This window comes from Lagenorhynchus albirostris, chromosome 11 (assembly GCF_949774975.1).
Source record: "Lagenorhynchus albirostris chromosome 11, mLagAlb1.1, whole genome shotgun sequence".
Classification (NCBI taxonomy): domain Eukaryota; kingdom Metazoa; phylum Chordata; class Mammalia; order Artiodactyla; family Delphinidae; genus Lagenorhynchus; species Lagenorhynchus albirostris.
The window spans coordinates 101377645-101395405 of NC_083105.1; the positions used below are offsets into that span (position 1 = coordinate 101377645).

At 39.1% G+C, this 17761-nt stretch overlaps 1 protein-coding gene across 8 annotated transcripts in view; it reads right to left on the reverse strand.

Annotated features, from left to right (window-relative positions):
* KDM5A (lysine demethylase 5A) overlaps positions 1–17761 on the reverse strand; it is a 79991-nt gene that overhangs the window by 52140 nt on the left and 10090 nt on the right. For 6 of the 8 annotated variants that reach the window (XM_060164365.1, XM_060164359.1, XM_060164364.1 and 3 more), the window contains exons 4-10: positions 15831–16001; positions 13745–13879; positions 7602–7707; positions 6342–6433; positions 5572–5730; positions 4025–4144; positions 3162–3320 (exon numbers count right to left, since the gene is read on the reverse strand). In XM_060164365.1, the coding sequence (XP_060020348.1) occupies positions 3162–3320; positions 4025–4144; positions 5572–5730; positions 6342–6433; positions 7602–7707; positions 13745–13879; positions 15831–16001 (942 nt within the window). The remainder of the gene's footprint in view (positions 1–3161; positions 3321–4024; positions 4145–5571; positions 5731–6341; positions 6434–7601; positions 7708–13744; positions 13880–15830; positions 16002–17761) is intronic. The other 2 variants (XM_060164360.1, XM_060164363.1) reach the window with 2 other exon arrangements.

The following is a 17761-nucleotide window of genomic DNA, read 5'->3' on the forward strand; positions in this document are numbered from 1 at the left end:
GGTCTCTAATGAGCCTTCCTGGTGGGCGATGCTTCACACATGGTGTCAGTCTGATGCTGGAGTACCTAAGTGCATCCTGTGTGACTCCAGGGAGAGAGGGCTCTTGAATGCTTCCAACTGGCTACCTCCAGACTTTGACCACACATCTTGTTTTCCCTTTGCTGATTTTACTTTATATCCTTTCACTGTAATAAGTCACAGTCATGAGTTCTCAGCAAACCTGAGAAGCTCTGGGGAACCCCCAACACAAGTGATCATTATGTAAGACCACGGCAATTATCCCAACATGACATGACAGGACGGAGACAAGGACGGTGGTAGTGGGATTGAAAACAGGCCAATCCCACAGAAAATAATGAAAAATAAATTAACAGGATTTATTCAGTGATTTACGACACAGAGAGGATAAGATGAAAAAAATGTTTCCAAGGTTTCAAGTTCTATGCCTATTTTTATTCCTCAGAAGCCCTGTTTGCAGAGCACTTGTATTTATAAGACAAATGTATTAACTTCAGAAGTACTTTTCCACTAAACTATGATACCAGAGAAGCATGCTGTCACATGCCAAGAAGCTAACTCATACAGAAGTTCAACATACATGCACAGTTCCTGGGGAAGAGACGGCAGGTATCTACTTTTCTAAGAGTAACTTCCAGAGAAGAGTAACAAACTGACAGAAAATATAAGTATAAAAAATACAGAGATTTTATATACACTGTCTAATTAGTCCTTAAAATCCTTTTGCATAAATGGGTTCTCTCACTCCATCTTACAACATAAAAACAGAATCCTGGGTAAAACGTTATTGCTTATGAAATAAATAGCAAATCGATGACCCAGACTAGAAAAAAGAGCTGTATCCCTGTCTCTTCATGCTATGCTGATGTCTTTAAAGCCCAAATTTCTCCACATTTTTTTTTTTTTTTCCTGTACGCGGACCTCTCACTGTTGTGGCCTCTCCCACTGCGGAGCACAGGCTCCGGACGCGCAGGCTCAGGGGCCATGGCTCACGGGCACAGCCTCTCCGCGACATGTGGGATCCTCCCGGACCGGAGCACGAACCCGCGTCCCCTGCATCGGCAGGCAGACTCTAAACCACTGCACCACCAGGGAAGCCCTCCACGTTCTTATATGAAGGTGAATGGAGCAAAAGCAAAAACAGATGAATATTCATACAGAATTCAAACATTTAGAAGGATTAATATCTATATTGTTTACTTAGGGTTGACATTTAACCACATTTAAAGTAATCTTTAAAAACTCTGTGACCAGGCTTCCCTGGTGGTGCAGTGGTTGAGAGTCCGCCTGCCGATGCAGGGGACATGGGTTCGTGTCCCAGTCCGGGAAGATCCCACATGCCGCGGAGCGGCTGGGCCCTTGAGCCACGGCCACCGAGCCTGCGCGTCCAGAGCCTGTGTTCCGCAACGGGAGAGGCCACAACAGTAAGAGGCCCGCGTACCGCAAAAATATATATATAAAAAATAAAAAAAATTAAAAAATAAAAACTCTGTGACCTTATCTCTTAAGATTAGAAGATATAAATATCTGTTCAAGAGCAACTTAAAAATTCAAAACCAAAATGAAATTCAGAAAAAGTTAAAAGCTGTAAAACAAAGCCTCTTCCCAATAAGTAGGTAATTGCCTACCATTTGCCAATGGAAGGGTATGAAGAAACTAAGGTTGACGCATTTCTTTATACTTCTACAAAGCAGGTTTTAATTCAGTGACATTGAACATGTACACATTTCAACACTGAACTGTTCCTATAAGATATATCTGTATAGGGTTTCCCTGGTGGCACAGTGGTTAAGAATCCACCTGCCAGTGCAGGGGACACGGATTTGAGCCCTGGTCCAGGAAGATCCCACAGGCCACAGGGCAACTAAGCCCACGTGCCACAACTACTGAGCCTGTGTCCTAGAGCCCTCAAGCTGTACTACTGAGCCCAAGTGCTGCAACTACTGAAGCCCACACGCCTAGAGCCCATACTCTGCAACAAGAGAAGGCACCGCAATGAGAAGCCGGCGCACTGCAACAAAGAGTAGCCCCAGCAACCAGAAAAGCCCACGCGGAGCAACAAAGACCCAACGCAGCTAACTAGCTAGCTAGTTAGCTAGCTAGCTAGCTAGCTAAATAGGCAGACAGACAGACAGACAAATAAATAAATAAGTCAACCTTCAGACTAGATTTTTAAAAAAGCAAGATTCAAGCATATGCTGCCTATAAGAGACACACACCAGATTCCAAAATACAAACAGCTTCAAAGTAAAAGAATGGAAAAGATATGCCATGTCAATGGTAGCCCTAAGAGACCTAGTGTGGCCATATTTTTAATTGTATATCCTTCTCCACTATGTAACTTTTTTTTTGACCATGTGTTAACTCTTTTAATAGGAGATAAAACTCTCAATTACTGCCAATTACAAAGGTAAAGAAAAGGTGACAAGGACCAAAGTAAAGAGAAAAAGAAATAAATGATCATCTTAATTCAGGTTTACACACAGAGGTCATCTCCTAGGTGACAGTACTTCATTATCTGTTACAGTTTAAATGCATATTTGAAAACCTACCTGCCCAGGTGTTAAAGGAAAATTAATTGTGGACCTACCAGTAAAATGTAATTTTTTAAAAAAATCTTGTCACTTGCTAGATTTCCAAACAGAAAGAGCTAGGCAAAATCTTAACTAAAGTTAAAGTTTTAAACCAATTTAACTGGTTTTAAAATGCAAAGTTAAGGGCTTCCCTGGTGGCACAGTGGTTTAGAGTCCACCTCCCCACCTGCAAGGGACGCAGGTTTGTGCCCCGGTCCGGGGGGATCCCACATGCCGCGGAGTGGCTGGATCCGTGAGCCATGGCCGCTGATCCTGCGCGTCCGGAGCCTGTGCTCCATGACGGGAGAGGCCACAACAAGTGAGAGAGGCCCACGTATGGCCAAAAAAAAAAAAAAAAAAAATCGATAAAATGCAAAGTTAAATAATATTTAATGGTACTTTGAATTTATTGTTTTCAAAACTGAAGATTATTTTTACTGTCCAAATTCTACATATTTAATATTTTAAATGAACGTGGTCCCTTAAGATTAAAGAAAGGCAGTTTTCTACTATGTAAAGGCTGAATCAGCTTCAGGGTAAGAAATCTGGATACTACTATGTGCTCTGCACCTCTTCTTCTGGCAGCATCTTTCTCCGACCATCCTTTACAGGAAATCCACTTCCAAAGTCTTTTGAGGAGATGTCAGCTCCATACTCTACGATAACATCTTCTTCAATGCTGCTCACCAGCCGCCAGAATTCCTTCTCCACTAGTTCTGTGGGAACCATCTACACAGGGAAAACAAAGATTACAGATTACCAACTCTCTATAACCATAACCCACTATGACATAATACACAGGTCAAGTGAACAAAAAGCCCATGAAAAAACAGAAAACCTTCTCAATTCCCAGAGCTGAAAAGACTGCAGTCCTAGCTTTTCTGACTGACGATGGGAAAAAGCTAAAGACAACTTAGATGTTCAGAAAAACATAATGAATTTGAACTGCCTTCTTCTGCAAGCTGCTTTCCAACTAAGAAGGATAAAGATGACCCAGGACATAAGGAAGGAAAAGGAAATACAAAAATCAAGGCTGAATTTTAACAGCTTTGGCAAATTATTTCGAAAGGGATTTTTTTAAAGTCCAAGATCCCCCAGGGAAAGAAGCAAACCTCATACTACAAATAACTAGACCAAAGCAGCAACTGCCGCATCCTCCGTGCCTGTCTGTAAAGGACAGCGCTCCCAGAGCACTAAAGAACAAGTGGAAGGTTGAAGTCAGTTTCTCTACAGTGCACACTGCCACGGCAGAGGGTAAAAGAAACAAAAACAGATCCCAGGCCCCTAATCTTCAGATCTGGTGTTCTATCATCTTCTTTATGCTGTCCCTGCTTTCTACAAAATAATGAAAGTTTTTAAAAAGCAACGCAAAAGCTTTGGAATCAGATAAATTTTTATACTTTCCCAAAGTGACCTTAAAGATAGATACTCACATGAACTGGCATATTGAAATAGTCAGACTTAAAATTATCTGCCATCTCTCCAAAGCTCTGAAGTGTATACTCTCGTACAGCTTGTTCAAATCCAAAGGCTTCTCTAGGTTTATTACATTCCTGGGAAGAAAAAAAATCTAAGATTAACTTACTGAAACTGAACTGAAGTACGCATTAAGGCCCTCAGGTACTACCTTCTTTGATCATTTTTCTAGGGGAAGCAAATCCAGTCAACTCTAGACCACAAAACAAGTATTAATGTGGAATCAGGAAATAATGTTCTTAAACTTCAACTGCATTTTCACACCTTCCAGTAGGAAGGTGGCAATGAGACAGCTTTGGGCTTTGGAGTTGTCATTAAGCTTTGGCACCAAGACAAACACCTGGAGGACTACCAACCTGGAATCAAGCCCAGGGATGTCTATTATCCTCAGTGGAAAAAATAAATGTTCATGGAGGGAGAAAAGGTAAAGGACAAAGGGATATTCACCGGGTTGCTAGGATAATTAGCTAGAAAAATGATTTTTTTTCATACTACCAACCACCATGACCAATTTCTTAACACAAATACTGACTTCGAGTAGGACTGAATCATCTAACCTTGAGAATAATAAATTAAAAAATAATTCAAGGGACTTCCCTGGTAGCAGAAGTGGTTAAGAATCTGCCTGCCAATACAGGGAACATGGGTTCGATCCCTGGTCCGGGAAGATCCCACATGCCACATGGCAACTAAGCCTGTGCGCCACAACTATTGAGCCTGCACTCTAGAGCCCACGAGCCACAACTGCTGAGCCCGCGAGCCACAACTACTGAAGCCCGTGTGCCTAGAGCCCGTGCTCCACAACAAGAGAAGCCACCGCAATGAGAAGGCTGCACACCACAATGAAGAGTAGCCCCCGCTCGCCGCAACTAGAGAAAAGCCCACGCACAGCAACGAAGACCCAACACAGCCATAAATAAATAAATAATTCAAAGGCCATAAATATCCATCTTTGACTACATCTAGATATACCATCACTTTCCCTTCAACGTCCTATCACATTTTGTTAAAATAAGTAAACAGACCAGACATTTCATGATAATGACATCATTATAATCTTTCAATAACAATTTAGTACAATCAAGTCAAAATTTAAACAAGTTAATAGATACCACCCATTTATTTGGTAGCATGAAAACTGGATGCATGAATCCTAAGTTCTAGAGCTTCATGTCTGATTTTTACTTTTTTAAAAAAAGAAAAAACAAATAACCTACAGACTTTCTTCATTTTTATTGTTTTCCAAGAATATGAATATTCTGAGCAAAGTCTGCAGCAATAAACAGAATTATCTAACCAACAGTCAGAAAAAGACCCTTTAAAAAACAAACTGCCACAGTAGAACTGTTACATTTCCAGTCACTATCACTCTTCAAAAATCCTGGCGATTTCAAACACTGAAGAACAAAGAGAGAGGAGAAGAAGCTTCACGGAATGTGTTCACTGTACACGTGTATGTGTGTGTTACTGTTCTTAATTCAAAAAGGTAAGGTTAGGCTTATACCTCAGCAACACATTTAGGACACCTCCAGTCTCCTTTGGGCACATCAGGCAGTGGGGGAATTAAACAAAATGTATGATAGCTGTCATCACATCCATCACACAACAGCAATTTATCTTCATTATTTCCCCGACCACAAAACATACAAACGTAAAGATCAACCTGTTAAAAAAACAAAATAAAATAAAAGTTTATTTTCTGTAATAAGTAATATTAAATTTTAACCACGAACACCTTAATTGAAACAAACAAAATAATGTACACTAAAAAGTAAACATAACTTAAATCCTTAATATTTATTTTAAATAACTGTATTTAAATACTTTGCATAAAACTTCCTAAATTTCCTCAGAGCTTCTACAAGCAAATTAATAAAAGCATATCAAGGTATGAGAATAAAGGAAGACTACAAATCTAGGGTACTTGAAAGTCAATTTATATAAATAAAATATACCACATCACCCTTTCTATACACAAATACTCTTTATTGGTAGAGGGCTGAATACCGAGCATTAATACCGCTAAGGATTTACAGTTTCACTTCATCCTCTCACTCACTCACTTACAAGGTATAAGACTCAGGGAACAGTCTGTGTATATGGGACAAAGCAAAGTTAGTATTATATAAACCAAAGCTGCAAGTTCAGATGCACCATCAAGTCTTACAACTAAATAAACTAACTAGATAACATACTAAGATATAGCAAGGTAAAAAGTGCAAAACTAAAATAAAAATAAATCCTTTCCCTCCTGACACATCTCAGAACACTTACAAAGTTAACAGAGAGAGTTCCTTTCCGTTGTCTCATTTGCATGTTAAATGCGTCTGACCTGTTGGTAACTTTTCGTCTTCGGGAGACCTCATCTTGAAATAAAAATAGTTATATAATAATAATAGTAAAAACTAATATTGAGAGCTTACCATGGACCAGACACTATTTTAGATTATTTAAATTAGTTAAAATCTCACAACACTATGAGGCAGATAAACTATTATCCCCCCACTGAAGATAAAGAATCTGAAGCACAGAGAAGCTAGATAACTTGACCAAAATCACAGAGCCAGTCAGCGGCAGACTTGGGACTCTAGTCCAGGCAATCAAGCTCCAGAGAGCGTAACTACTAATTCTACACTTGCCCATATGTAGTACTTATCAGGGACTAATCTGGGACTAGCTTTGAGATCACTGCCAGCTAATACAATTACAAACAGAAAAAAGATAAAGTCCTTAATCTTTTAAAAGAGCAATAGTAAACATTATAATGTATCTAGAAGTCCTATCACACTGAATGCTTTGCGAGTGATGGAAGAATATTACCTGATTATCCAGAGTTCAACCCACAATCTAATAAAGACTTAGTCATATCATAAAATGCACAGTAATCAATATGACTTGTGATTATAGCAATTCATTAAATTCTTACACAGTAAAAACATATCCAACACAATCTTTGTTCAATTGAGTTTTAAAACTAACATGCACATAGAACTGTGAAACTTGATCTCCGCATTAGCAATTTTACTCACAAGTTTCTAACATGCTAAGCTGAGAGTACTAGGCATTCTTTAAACAGGTTACTTAAATGAAGTATCATAATATGCAAAGGCAATTAAAGAAAAATATCAAAATTATGGTTAGAATCTAAATCATTAGCTCTCCCCAGTATATTTTGATACTAAAGGTCAGAGAAATCCTCTATTTCTCTTTAAATTTAAAAATAATAAGCTTTAGATCACCAGGTGAGAACCATTAATTTTGCAATTCTCTTATAAACTAGCCTTTAGAAACTACAATTTCTGTGTCATGTGTTAGACATGGAGGAGGAACTTTCTCTCTTCCAAAATATTACAAAAATTCAACATAATATGGCTCCTCACACCTTAAGATTATCTGCCACTAAAAAGGTGATCTGTCTAGGAACTATGCTGCCTAAGAAAATCCCAAGGCAGACTACAATCGAGTATCATATGAATCTTGTTAAAACCATATTGTTGTACCTTATTTCTTTTCGTGACCAAATAACAGATTTACCTTCTTTGTCTTTTACTCCCATTGCCAAGCCCACAACCTTAGGCCCAGCCCCAAAAATCCGAAGTTTCTTCAGTTCCGTGTTTCTATTCACTTCTCCAGATTCTGACTAAAAAAAAATAAACTCACATTAGTCTAATTATTGTGATTCATAAATTTATTTTCTTACCCAAGAAAAGTCTCAAGATCCAATTCAAAATGAAGGAAAATTTTAATTTTTCTAAATCCACTTGCTGCCTCATTGCTGAAGTCACCAAAGCACTCTGCAACACCCAGATTCCTTTCCACAAAAGAAAATCTACCTTTCATAAAAGCATAGTTGTCAATTAGGTTCTGTCCAGAGACAGACACTACTGGTAATTACTGGTGTAACAGTGGTAATAACTCGATAGAAATGCCCACTTCTAACTTGCTAATGGACACCCATCTTTGATTAGGGCAATTATGCCCATCCTAGGAGATGAATAATGACTGTCCTAAGTCAATCATGCCAATGCCATTTCTCTTTGTTGGCGATCACCTAGCTAAGGGTGGGAATGCTATCGTGTTCTAGCCAGTGAGACATAAGGAAGGTCTACTGCAAACCTCTGGGAAAGATTTTCATCTTCTATTAAAAGAGAAAGCATCTCAAAGAGTAAGCCCTTTTGACCCAACTTCCTTCCCCACTGCTACAAGACTCAGTCTGATGGAAGCACAGCGCTGGACGCTACAGCAGCCACAATGCAATTAAGAGGAGACATATGTATCACCCATACGCTGAAGAAGGCCAGGCAGGAAGATGGAAAGAGCTTGGCCCTTGATGACAATGTGAAGTTGCTATACGAATCCTAGAACTACTTATCTGAAAATCTAATGTGGAAAATGTGTCCGCATGTGAAAACTGTGTTGTCAATGTTTAAGCTACTGTCATTTGGCATTCTAGTACTTGAGGATTAAAGCATCATGACAGACACCAGTGTTACACCTTGAATTTAGATAATCTCTGAATGCAGGGTAATAACCAAAATTTACTTAAAATATACTTAGTCGATAAGAATAAAAATAAACCAGGATAAAATACAGACTACTTTATAAGTCTATGGCGACCTAACAGCAGACAGGCACAGGCAGCCTGGACTACTAAAAGAGCATATAAGAACCAAACCAACCAAAATGGCATTTCAAAATGTATCTTTAAACTTTGGTAGGCTGACTTGGTTATATTAACCTATAGTCAGTCCAATGAAAAACATTAACACTACACATTCTCTTCTTTTTTTTTTTTTTTTGCAGTACACGGGCCTCTCACTGCTGTGGCCTCTCCTGCTGCGGAGCTCAGGCTCCGGACACGCATGCTCAGCGGCCATGGCTCACGGGCCCAGCTGCTCCACGGCATGTGGGACCCCCCCAGACCGGGGCACGAACCCGCGTCCCCTGCATCGGCAGGCGGACTCCCAACCACTGTGCCACCAGGGAAGCCCCTAACACTACACATTCTTTACCACTGTTAAAGCAAAGTACATAGTAATAAAAGCTAACATAGTGAGTATATAGTATATGCCATATCAAAGTATTCTAGTCAATTAATCCTTACAACCACCTTTTCAGACAGACAATAAAGTCCCCAAAAGTGGAAATAATATGACAACATTCTCTGATCTTACTGGCATAAAGCTAGAAATAACATCAAAAATCAAAAGGCCCGGGCTTCCCTGGTGGTGCAGTGGTTGAGAGTCCGCCTGCCGATGCAGGGGACACGGGTTCGTGCCCCGGTCCGGGAGGATCCCACATGCCGCGGAGCGGCTGGGCCTGTGAGCCATGGCCGCTGAGCCTGCGCGTCCGGAGCCTGTGCTCCACAACGGGAGAGGCCACAACAGTGAGAGGCCCGCGTACCGCAAAAAAAACAACAAAAAAACAAAATCAAAAGGCCCTTCCACCTGGAATTTTTCTCTGTATATACATATATCACATATATCATATATCAGAATCTCTGGAACAAAGGAAAGAAATAATCACAGGAAATTCTATAGTCTTAAACACAGCAATCAAAGCAAAAGAGCAGGAATAAATGAATTAAGTTCCCAACTCAAAATGCTAAGAAAACAATTACAACATAAACCAAAAGAACTTTGTGATGCTAGATTAGGACTAGAATTATCAGTATGAGCTGAAAATATAAAGTCACAATTTTTAAAAATTGATTTCCCAGCCCTGGCCACCAGAAGGGGCTACAAGCAATGGTATCCCAGTAGGAACAAGCACACCTTGTGCTCAAATCTTGGCTTCTAAATACCATTTCCCACTAAAGTGAACCAGGATTCCTTGGAGAAATGGCTGATTCCAGGTCTAAGTCACGGCAAGAAGACAATGGGATTCTTTGTGCTAGAAAGTAAGTGCTCAAAAACTGATGGAGAGGGCTTCCCTGGTGGTGCAGTGGTTAAGAATCCGCCTGCCAATGCAGGGGACACGGGTTTGAGCCCTGGTCTGGGAAGATCCCACATGCCGTGGAGCAACTAAGCCCGTGAGCCGCAACTACTGAGCCTGCGCGTCTAGAGTCTGTGCTCCGCAACAGGAGAGGCCACGGCAGTGAGAAGCCCGCACACTGCAATGAAGAGTGGCCCCAGCTCGCCGCAACTAGAGAAAGCCTGCGCACAGCAACGAAGACCCAACACAGCCAAAAATAAATAAATTAATTAATTAATTAAAAAACAAAAAAAAACTGATGGAGACTTGTCAAAGAACATATGAACCTCTTGAAGGGGCTCCCGCAGGCCAAATTTGGAACAATTCAAGTATCAAAAAGGAATAAAAAGTAGTAATAGGTTATAAGACATTTATCAAAAAAGTCATGCTCTATAGTGAGACTATAAAAGGAGGAGGGACACTCAAGGTTGGTTCCATAGGTATATACATTCATCAAAATTCATCAAGCTGTACACTTAAGATATACACATTTTACTGTATGAAAAATAATCAAGCATGGGAGTAGAGTTTTTTTAAAGAAAAATGCTAACTAATAAACATAGAAGAAATGACAGAACCAGAAAATCACCTGGTTTGCAACCACCAACATAATTAACTGAGGCAAGGATTATCAATGAATGTTAAAACTATTGGGTAAAACAAGTTAATGGAATAATGGAAATATTGTTATTGAAAAATAATGGAAAGTTAATGGAAAACAAGTTATTCCCACAGTCTTATAGTTTACTCTGATTACTTTTATTACAAGGAGAATAGTACATTATAATGAAGAAGTGCTGGCTCAAACTTAGTGTCACCAAAAATGGGACATACTGGCATTCTAATGTATAAGTGTTAAGGGTTTGGTCATTCTTGAAATAAACAAACTGCAATCTCAGCTTTCAAGGAACTCATTCTAGTGAGGTCACAGAAAAAACCAATTAAAGCAGAGTATATCAAGCGATGTGATAGAGATGGGAAAGGGAAGTAGGATAACTTTCTTAACTTCCATTTCTTGTTTGGGAAACTATTCGATGGCTGTGCTTGTCACTATCACCAAGCTAGAAAATATTTTTTAAGAAAACAGATTTAGAAAAGGTGATAATGTTTGCGACATACTGAGTTTAGCTGTGTGTGGCCACCAAGGCATACATATACACACATGCACTCAAGACCCCTGGTGAACAGGGAAGAAGCACTGATGTCATGACTTATTTAGGAGTCCTGAGAGATAGGTAGTAACAAATCACAGGGTGGAAGAGACAGCTGGGTAGAGTGAAGATAAGGAAGACTGAGAGCACTACATGAAGGGCAGAGAGAAGAGATAACAAAGATTACTGAGGAGTGGTCAGAGAAGAGAGGTGTCACAGAAGCCAAAGAAAAAGCAAATTTCAAGAAATGCAAACATGATCAGAGATGAAGTAGGTTAAGAAATGAAAAAGGGGTCTCAGCATCTGACAATTATTAACTCTGTGGTAACTTGAATAGTGTAGTTTCAAGGAAATTATTTAGCTCAAAGTCAGATTACAGGGTTTAAAAACTAAACAGATACTGAGGAAACTGAGAAAATATAGATGATTTTCCAGGGAACTTCTTCATGAAAAGAGGCAAGGAGTAAGGAACTATCTAGGAAGAGGGCTTCTGTTTTTAAAGCCGGGAAGGATGGGAGTAGAAGGATTACCCTTGGAGAAAAAGGCACACTCTGCCCACAGAGATAGGTAGAGATTAAGAATGAACACCAGATAGTTTCATGTATGGGGCAAGAGGTTGAAGTTCTACCAGAAAGCCTTTACTGTCTTTCTGAAATAGAAGACTAGGAATGAGGCAGACTGGCAATATTAATTAAGGACAAACTGCAAGGTGAAGAAATTCTTAATTGCAAATCCTCAAATGGTTCTAATATCAATCCAATATCAATCAATCTGACTACAGCAACAATTACTGCAATGGGTAAAAGTATTCTGTGTAGTCCCTATTGTTACATAATGAATGGCAATCATTATATAATCTGATGAAAGGCAATCAGAAATAAGCAGGACTTTTTTTTCATGGTTTCAGAAGGAACATCAAGGGATTTCACAAGCTGGCAACTAATTAAATGGGCCCACCTGGGGCAACTCTTCAAAGTTGAGTCACCATGTCAAAGAGACTAGTCTTCAAGTATTTCAGGTCTTAAGACAGAATCTTCACTATATACCCAAAGACGATCAGAACTTCTGAGATCAACCATGGTAATAAAAATCACTTAACAACCAAACCAGAGTTTACTAATTTAAAATAGAGCTATTGGGACTTCCCTGGTGGCGCAGTGGTTAAGAATCCACCTGCCAATTCAGGGGACAAGGGTTCGAGCCCTAGTCCGGGAAGATTCCATATGCCACAGAGCAGCTAAGCCAGTGTGCCACCGCTACTGAGCCTGCACTCTAGAGCCCGCGAGCCACAACTACTGAAACCCGCACACCCCAGAGCCCACACGCCGCAACTACTGAAGCCCGCATGCTCCAGGGCCTGCGTGCTGCAACTACTGAGCCCAAGTGCTGCAACTACTGAAGCCCACACACCTAGAGCCCGTGCTCTGCAACCACAGAAGCCACCACAACGAGAAGCCCGTGTACCACAACGAAGAGTAGCCCCTGCTCGCCGCAATTAGAGAAAGCCCGTGCACAGCAATGAAGACCCGATGCAGTCAAAAAAAATAAATTTTAAAATAAAAAAAATAAAATAGAGCTATCATTTTCCAAAAATTTCCATTAAATTCACATGCCCCATTCAAGACACCTACCTTTCTGCTATCAGAGTACCTAAGAAGCTAAATTATTAATCAGGAGGTTATTTAGCGAGCATAAACTCAGAACAAGGAAAGTAGACATGGCATGAAAGAGACATATCCCCTGAGCTACAGAAAAGCAAGATGAAGTATCATTAGCCTGCTTCTACAGTGACAGGACTCCTCACAACCCCAGATCCAGTATCTCTTGTTAATAGTGAACCCACTTTCCATGTGAACCACTTCCATCCTTAAATGTGTTTAGGACCCAGAAAAGCTGCTGTCCCAGTTCACCCATATGTTAATTTAAATGGGCCACATCTCAAGAGTCCTAAGGGCACCTCACTCTCCCCAGCCTACAGATTGTCTTTATCAAAAACCTTTAGAAACACAACTTCGAGGACCACAAAGAAATGGGAATAGGAAAAAGGTGGAGGGGAAGAGGGGCAGACAAAAAGAAATTAGGGCATTTTTCTTCCGATGTATTCATTAGGCTTTAAAATTATTCCAGGTCACAAGAACACTGTAGAAATTACACTGGAATGGTTCGGAGACTAAGAAACTTACCCACTGGTTTTTAAAGGAATGATGAGTAAAGATAAAACCACTCTTTCCTACTCTTCTCACTTATACTAACCACGAAAATAAAATATACTAGAATTCATCAGCATGTCTATGAAATTGGCCCTACAGTATCCAGAGTCACTCTCTGAACCGCCACCCCTGTCATAGCTGTTCAAAATTAACAAAGAACTCTCTAAATCAAATCAGACTGAAGTTTACAATCCCTTCCTCATTCATCTCAAAGGTATATGGAAACGCGTCTCCGAGTTTTAAAGAACAACAGCACGTGAATGACCTCCCAGAGCCAAGTAAGTGTTCTGCACAGTCAACACTCTAGAAACGCCTGTCAAAAGCGGCCCATGGAAACTGATACCTGAGACTTGACACGCCTTGTTCTCTTCGGCAGAATGTTCACTCTTGTGCCCGGCTCTGGGGGAGTTTGGACATCAGTGCCAAGAACCTCAGGCTCCACTTTTTCCTTAAGATCTAAATTAGGCATTTGTACACCCTAAAGAATTGAGAGCACAGGAAGAGGGCAGATTCACTTGTAAGAAATCAGATTTGAGAATAAGGAGAAAAATAATAAATTTCTAAAAAATCCCTAAAACTACATGAAACCAGATGACAACTCTCCCACCAAACTTATCTATAGATTCAAGACAATCCCTATCAAAATCCTAGCAGGCTTCTGTTGTAGAAATTGAGAAGTGGATCCCAAAATTTATGTGGAAATGCAAATTGTTTGGAAATTTTGAAAAAAGAACCAAGCTGGAGGACTTACACTACCAGATATCTAAACTTACTATAAAGCTATGGTACTCAAGACAGCATAGTATTGGTGTTAGGGTAAAACATACAGATCAAACAAAGAACAAAACAGACTAGAAATAAACCCACATATTTATAGTCAACTGATTCTCAACAAAGGTGCCAAGGTAAATCACCTTGGTAAGGTAAATGGGAGAAGGGTAGTCTTTTAACAAATGGTGCTGGAACAATTGGATATTCCTATACCCCCTCTCCGCTGCCCCCAAAATGAACTTATACCTTTAACTCAGACTATACACAAAAAAACGACTCAAAATGGGTCACAGACCTAAACATAAAAGCTAAAACTATAAAAAAAAAACACTTGGCCTTAGGTGAAGAAAAGATTTTCTTAGATATGATAACAGAAGCACAATCCATAAAAAGGGAGAAAATCAACAGATTACTCTTCAAACAGACACCATTATAAATGAAAAGACAAACCACAAACTAAAGAAAATATTTATAAAATCATACATCTGATAAAGGACTTATATCCAGACTATTTAGCAAAATCTTAAAACAAGTATAAAATGACTGACAACCCAATAAAAAAAAGATTTGAGCAGACAGTTCATCAAGGAAGATATACAAATGGCTAATATACACATGAAAAGATACACAACACCATTAGTCATTAGGCAAATAAAATTAAAACCACAATGAGATACCACTACACACCCACTAGAATGGCTGTAAGCAAAAAAACTGACAATACCAAGTGTTGGCAAAGATGTGCAGAAACTGGAAGCCTCTACATTACTGGCGGGAATGTAAAATGGTTCAGCCACTTTGGAATACAGTTTGGCAGTTTCTTAAAAAGTTAAACATAAACTTACCGTATAACCCAGCAATTCCACTCCTAGGTATCTACCCAAGAGAAATGAAAACGTATGTCCACACAAAGACTAGTACATGAATATTCATAGCATTATTCATAACAGCCATAAACTGGAAACAATCCAAATGTCCGTAAGTGATAAATGAATAATCAAATGTGGTATATCCATACAATAGAGTATTATTCAGCCATAAAGAGGAATGAAGTACGAATACTAAAACATAGATGAACCTTAAAAACATTAGGCTAAGTGAAAAAAGCCATACACAAAATCATACTGTATGATTCCATGTACATGAAACTTCTAGAAAAGGCAAAACTATAGAGCCAGAAAGCAGATCAGGAGTTGTCCAGGTTTGAGGGTAGAAGAACCAGCTATAAACAAACACAAAGGAATTCTGAGAGCTGATGGAAGTGTTCTAAAACTGGATGGTGATGACAGTTGCATAAATGTATAATTTACTAAAGCTTATTGACTGTGTACCTATAATAGGTGAATTCTGTAGTATGTAAATTATACCTCAATAAAGCTGTTCAAAAAAAATACATGAAACCAAGTGGAGGAATTTTTTTAAAAGCGTAAGTCTTGCATAAGCTTACACATTTTAATAAGAAAACTTTCTTCATTCCCATTAGCCTTTATCTTGTAAACCACCAAAAATAGCTGTGATTTTTAAACTACACCTTGCTCCCCCCAAATTTCAGTACCTGGTGAAATCATAGCCATTGCTATCTTGTTATAGTAAACAATCTAAAGTTTATATATGGCAGAGTGGATTTATCCACTCCTAAAAAAAGTGATGCATCTCACCATAAGGCTGACACCAGACTGGAAAAGCTCATATGGGTAGAGAATTCTTTCATAATGTGACTTCAAAAGAGACCCAGTTCCTTTTCCTGGCAGATATCCCAAGCGGCTACCCACTTTAGACCATTTCTTCTCTTTGGTGACCATTTCAAAACCACCTTTGCTGGCAACAATCTGAAAAGAAAGTAAAAATTATTTAGGGAAAGAGGTAGATTCATGTATTCTGACTCTACATCTTATCTGCTAAATGGAAAAATTATTCTGGGCCTAGATTTTATATTTCCTTTCAAGAAATATGTGACAAAATTGAAACTCATCAACATTTAAAGTATGGAAAAGAGACAATAACTTTTGGAAGTTTTAAACTCTATTACTGGTCACTGTGCGTACCTTCAATGAACCAAGCATTCAAAAATATTTAATGAATTTATGCTTTGCACACTATGCACCTTGAGAAAATTAAATACATATATGTACTCTATATCCACATGGAATTCAAAATATAAATAAAAATTAAAAACAGACCAAGTATAGACATGTGAATGTTATTATATAATATAAAGTGAATGTAAATCCCGATACTAGAAAATATAGCAACTAACTTACAGGATTTAACAAAAATGTCAAACAAACAGTGGATTCAGAGGATATTTTGAAAAAGAGGCTGTCATTTTTCAAAAAGAGAAAGGCTTTACACAGAATATTATAAAGAAATGATGGGGAAAAATAAATTCCGGAGATGTACTAGAACATAGCACAGAATGTATTAAGGTAGGAAGTAATGGGATAAATTGGCCAATTTTTGCTGAATGCTCACATCAAACCAGCCACAGTATAGAGCAGACATGTACCCAGGCCCCCATCTTCCAGAAACTGATATGTACATCTCTCACATTTTAAAATATAGGCAGTTTTCAGTTTCACTGATGACAGAATAAAGAGTGTGATTAAGTTATTTGAATTCAAAACAATTTTCCTCTTTGAGTGTACACTACTGTATTCTACTATATCAAAAAGTTAAGAGAAAAATTAAACAGAATTACCATATGACCCAGCAATTCCACCTCTAGGGAGATAGCCAAAAGAACTGACAGCAGGGATTCAAACAGTACTTGCATACCAGTGTTCACAGGAGCATTATTCACAATAGCCAAAAGGTAGAAACAACCCAAATATCCATCAAGAGATGAACGGATAAAAAAAAATGTGGTAAAGGCATACGTGGAATATTATTCAGCCTTAAAAATGGATGAAACTCTGATGCATGTGACAACATGGATGAACCCTGAAAACATTATGCTAAGTGAAATAACACAAACACAAAAAGATGAATATTGTATGATCCCATTTAAATGAGATAACCTAGCATAAGTGAATTCATAGAAAGTATGATAATGGTTTTACCAGGTGCTACAGGGAGGGGTAAGTTCTGGAAATGGACAGTAGTGATGGTTGTACAACACTTTGAAAATATCTAAGGCCATAAGATTGTACACTGAAAAGCAGTAAACAGTTATGTACGTTTCACCACAACTTTTTTTCAAAGGCTAAGAGCATGGACTCCAGAGCCAGATTACCAGAGTTCAAATCCCAGCTCTGCTAACTCAGTAGTTGTATGACCTTGGGTAAGTTACATAATTTGCGTCTCAGACTCCTCACCATTATTAAAAGAGTAATAATAACAGTTATCTATTCCTTATTATGAGGCTGCTGTGAAGACAAATTAAAACATGAAAAGCACCAGAACAGGGACTTCCCTGGTGGTGCAGTGGTTAAGACTCCATGCTCCCAATGCAGGGGGCCCGGGTTCGATTCCTGGTCGGGGAACTAGATCCCACATGCATGCCACAACTAAGAGTTCGCATGCCACGACAAAGATTCCACGTGCAGCAACGAAGATCCCGTGTGCGGCAACTAAGACACAGCGCAGCCAA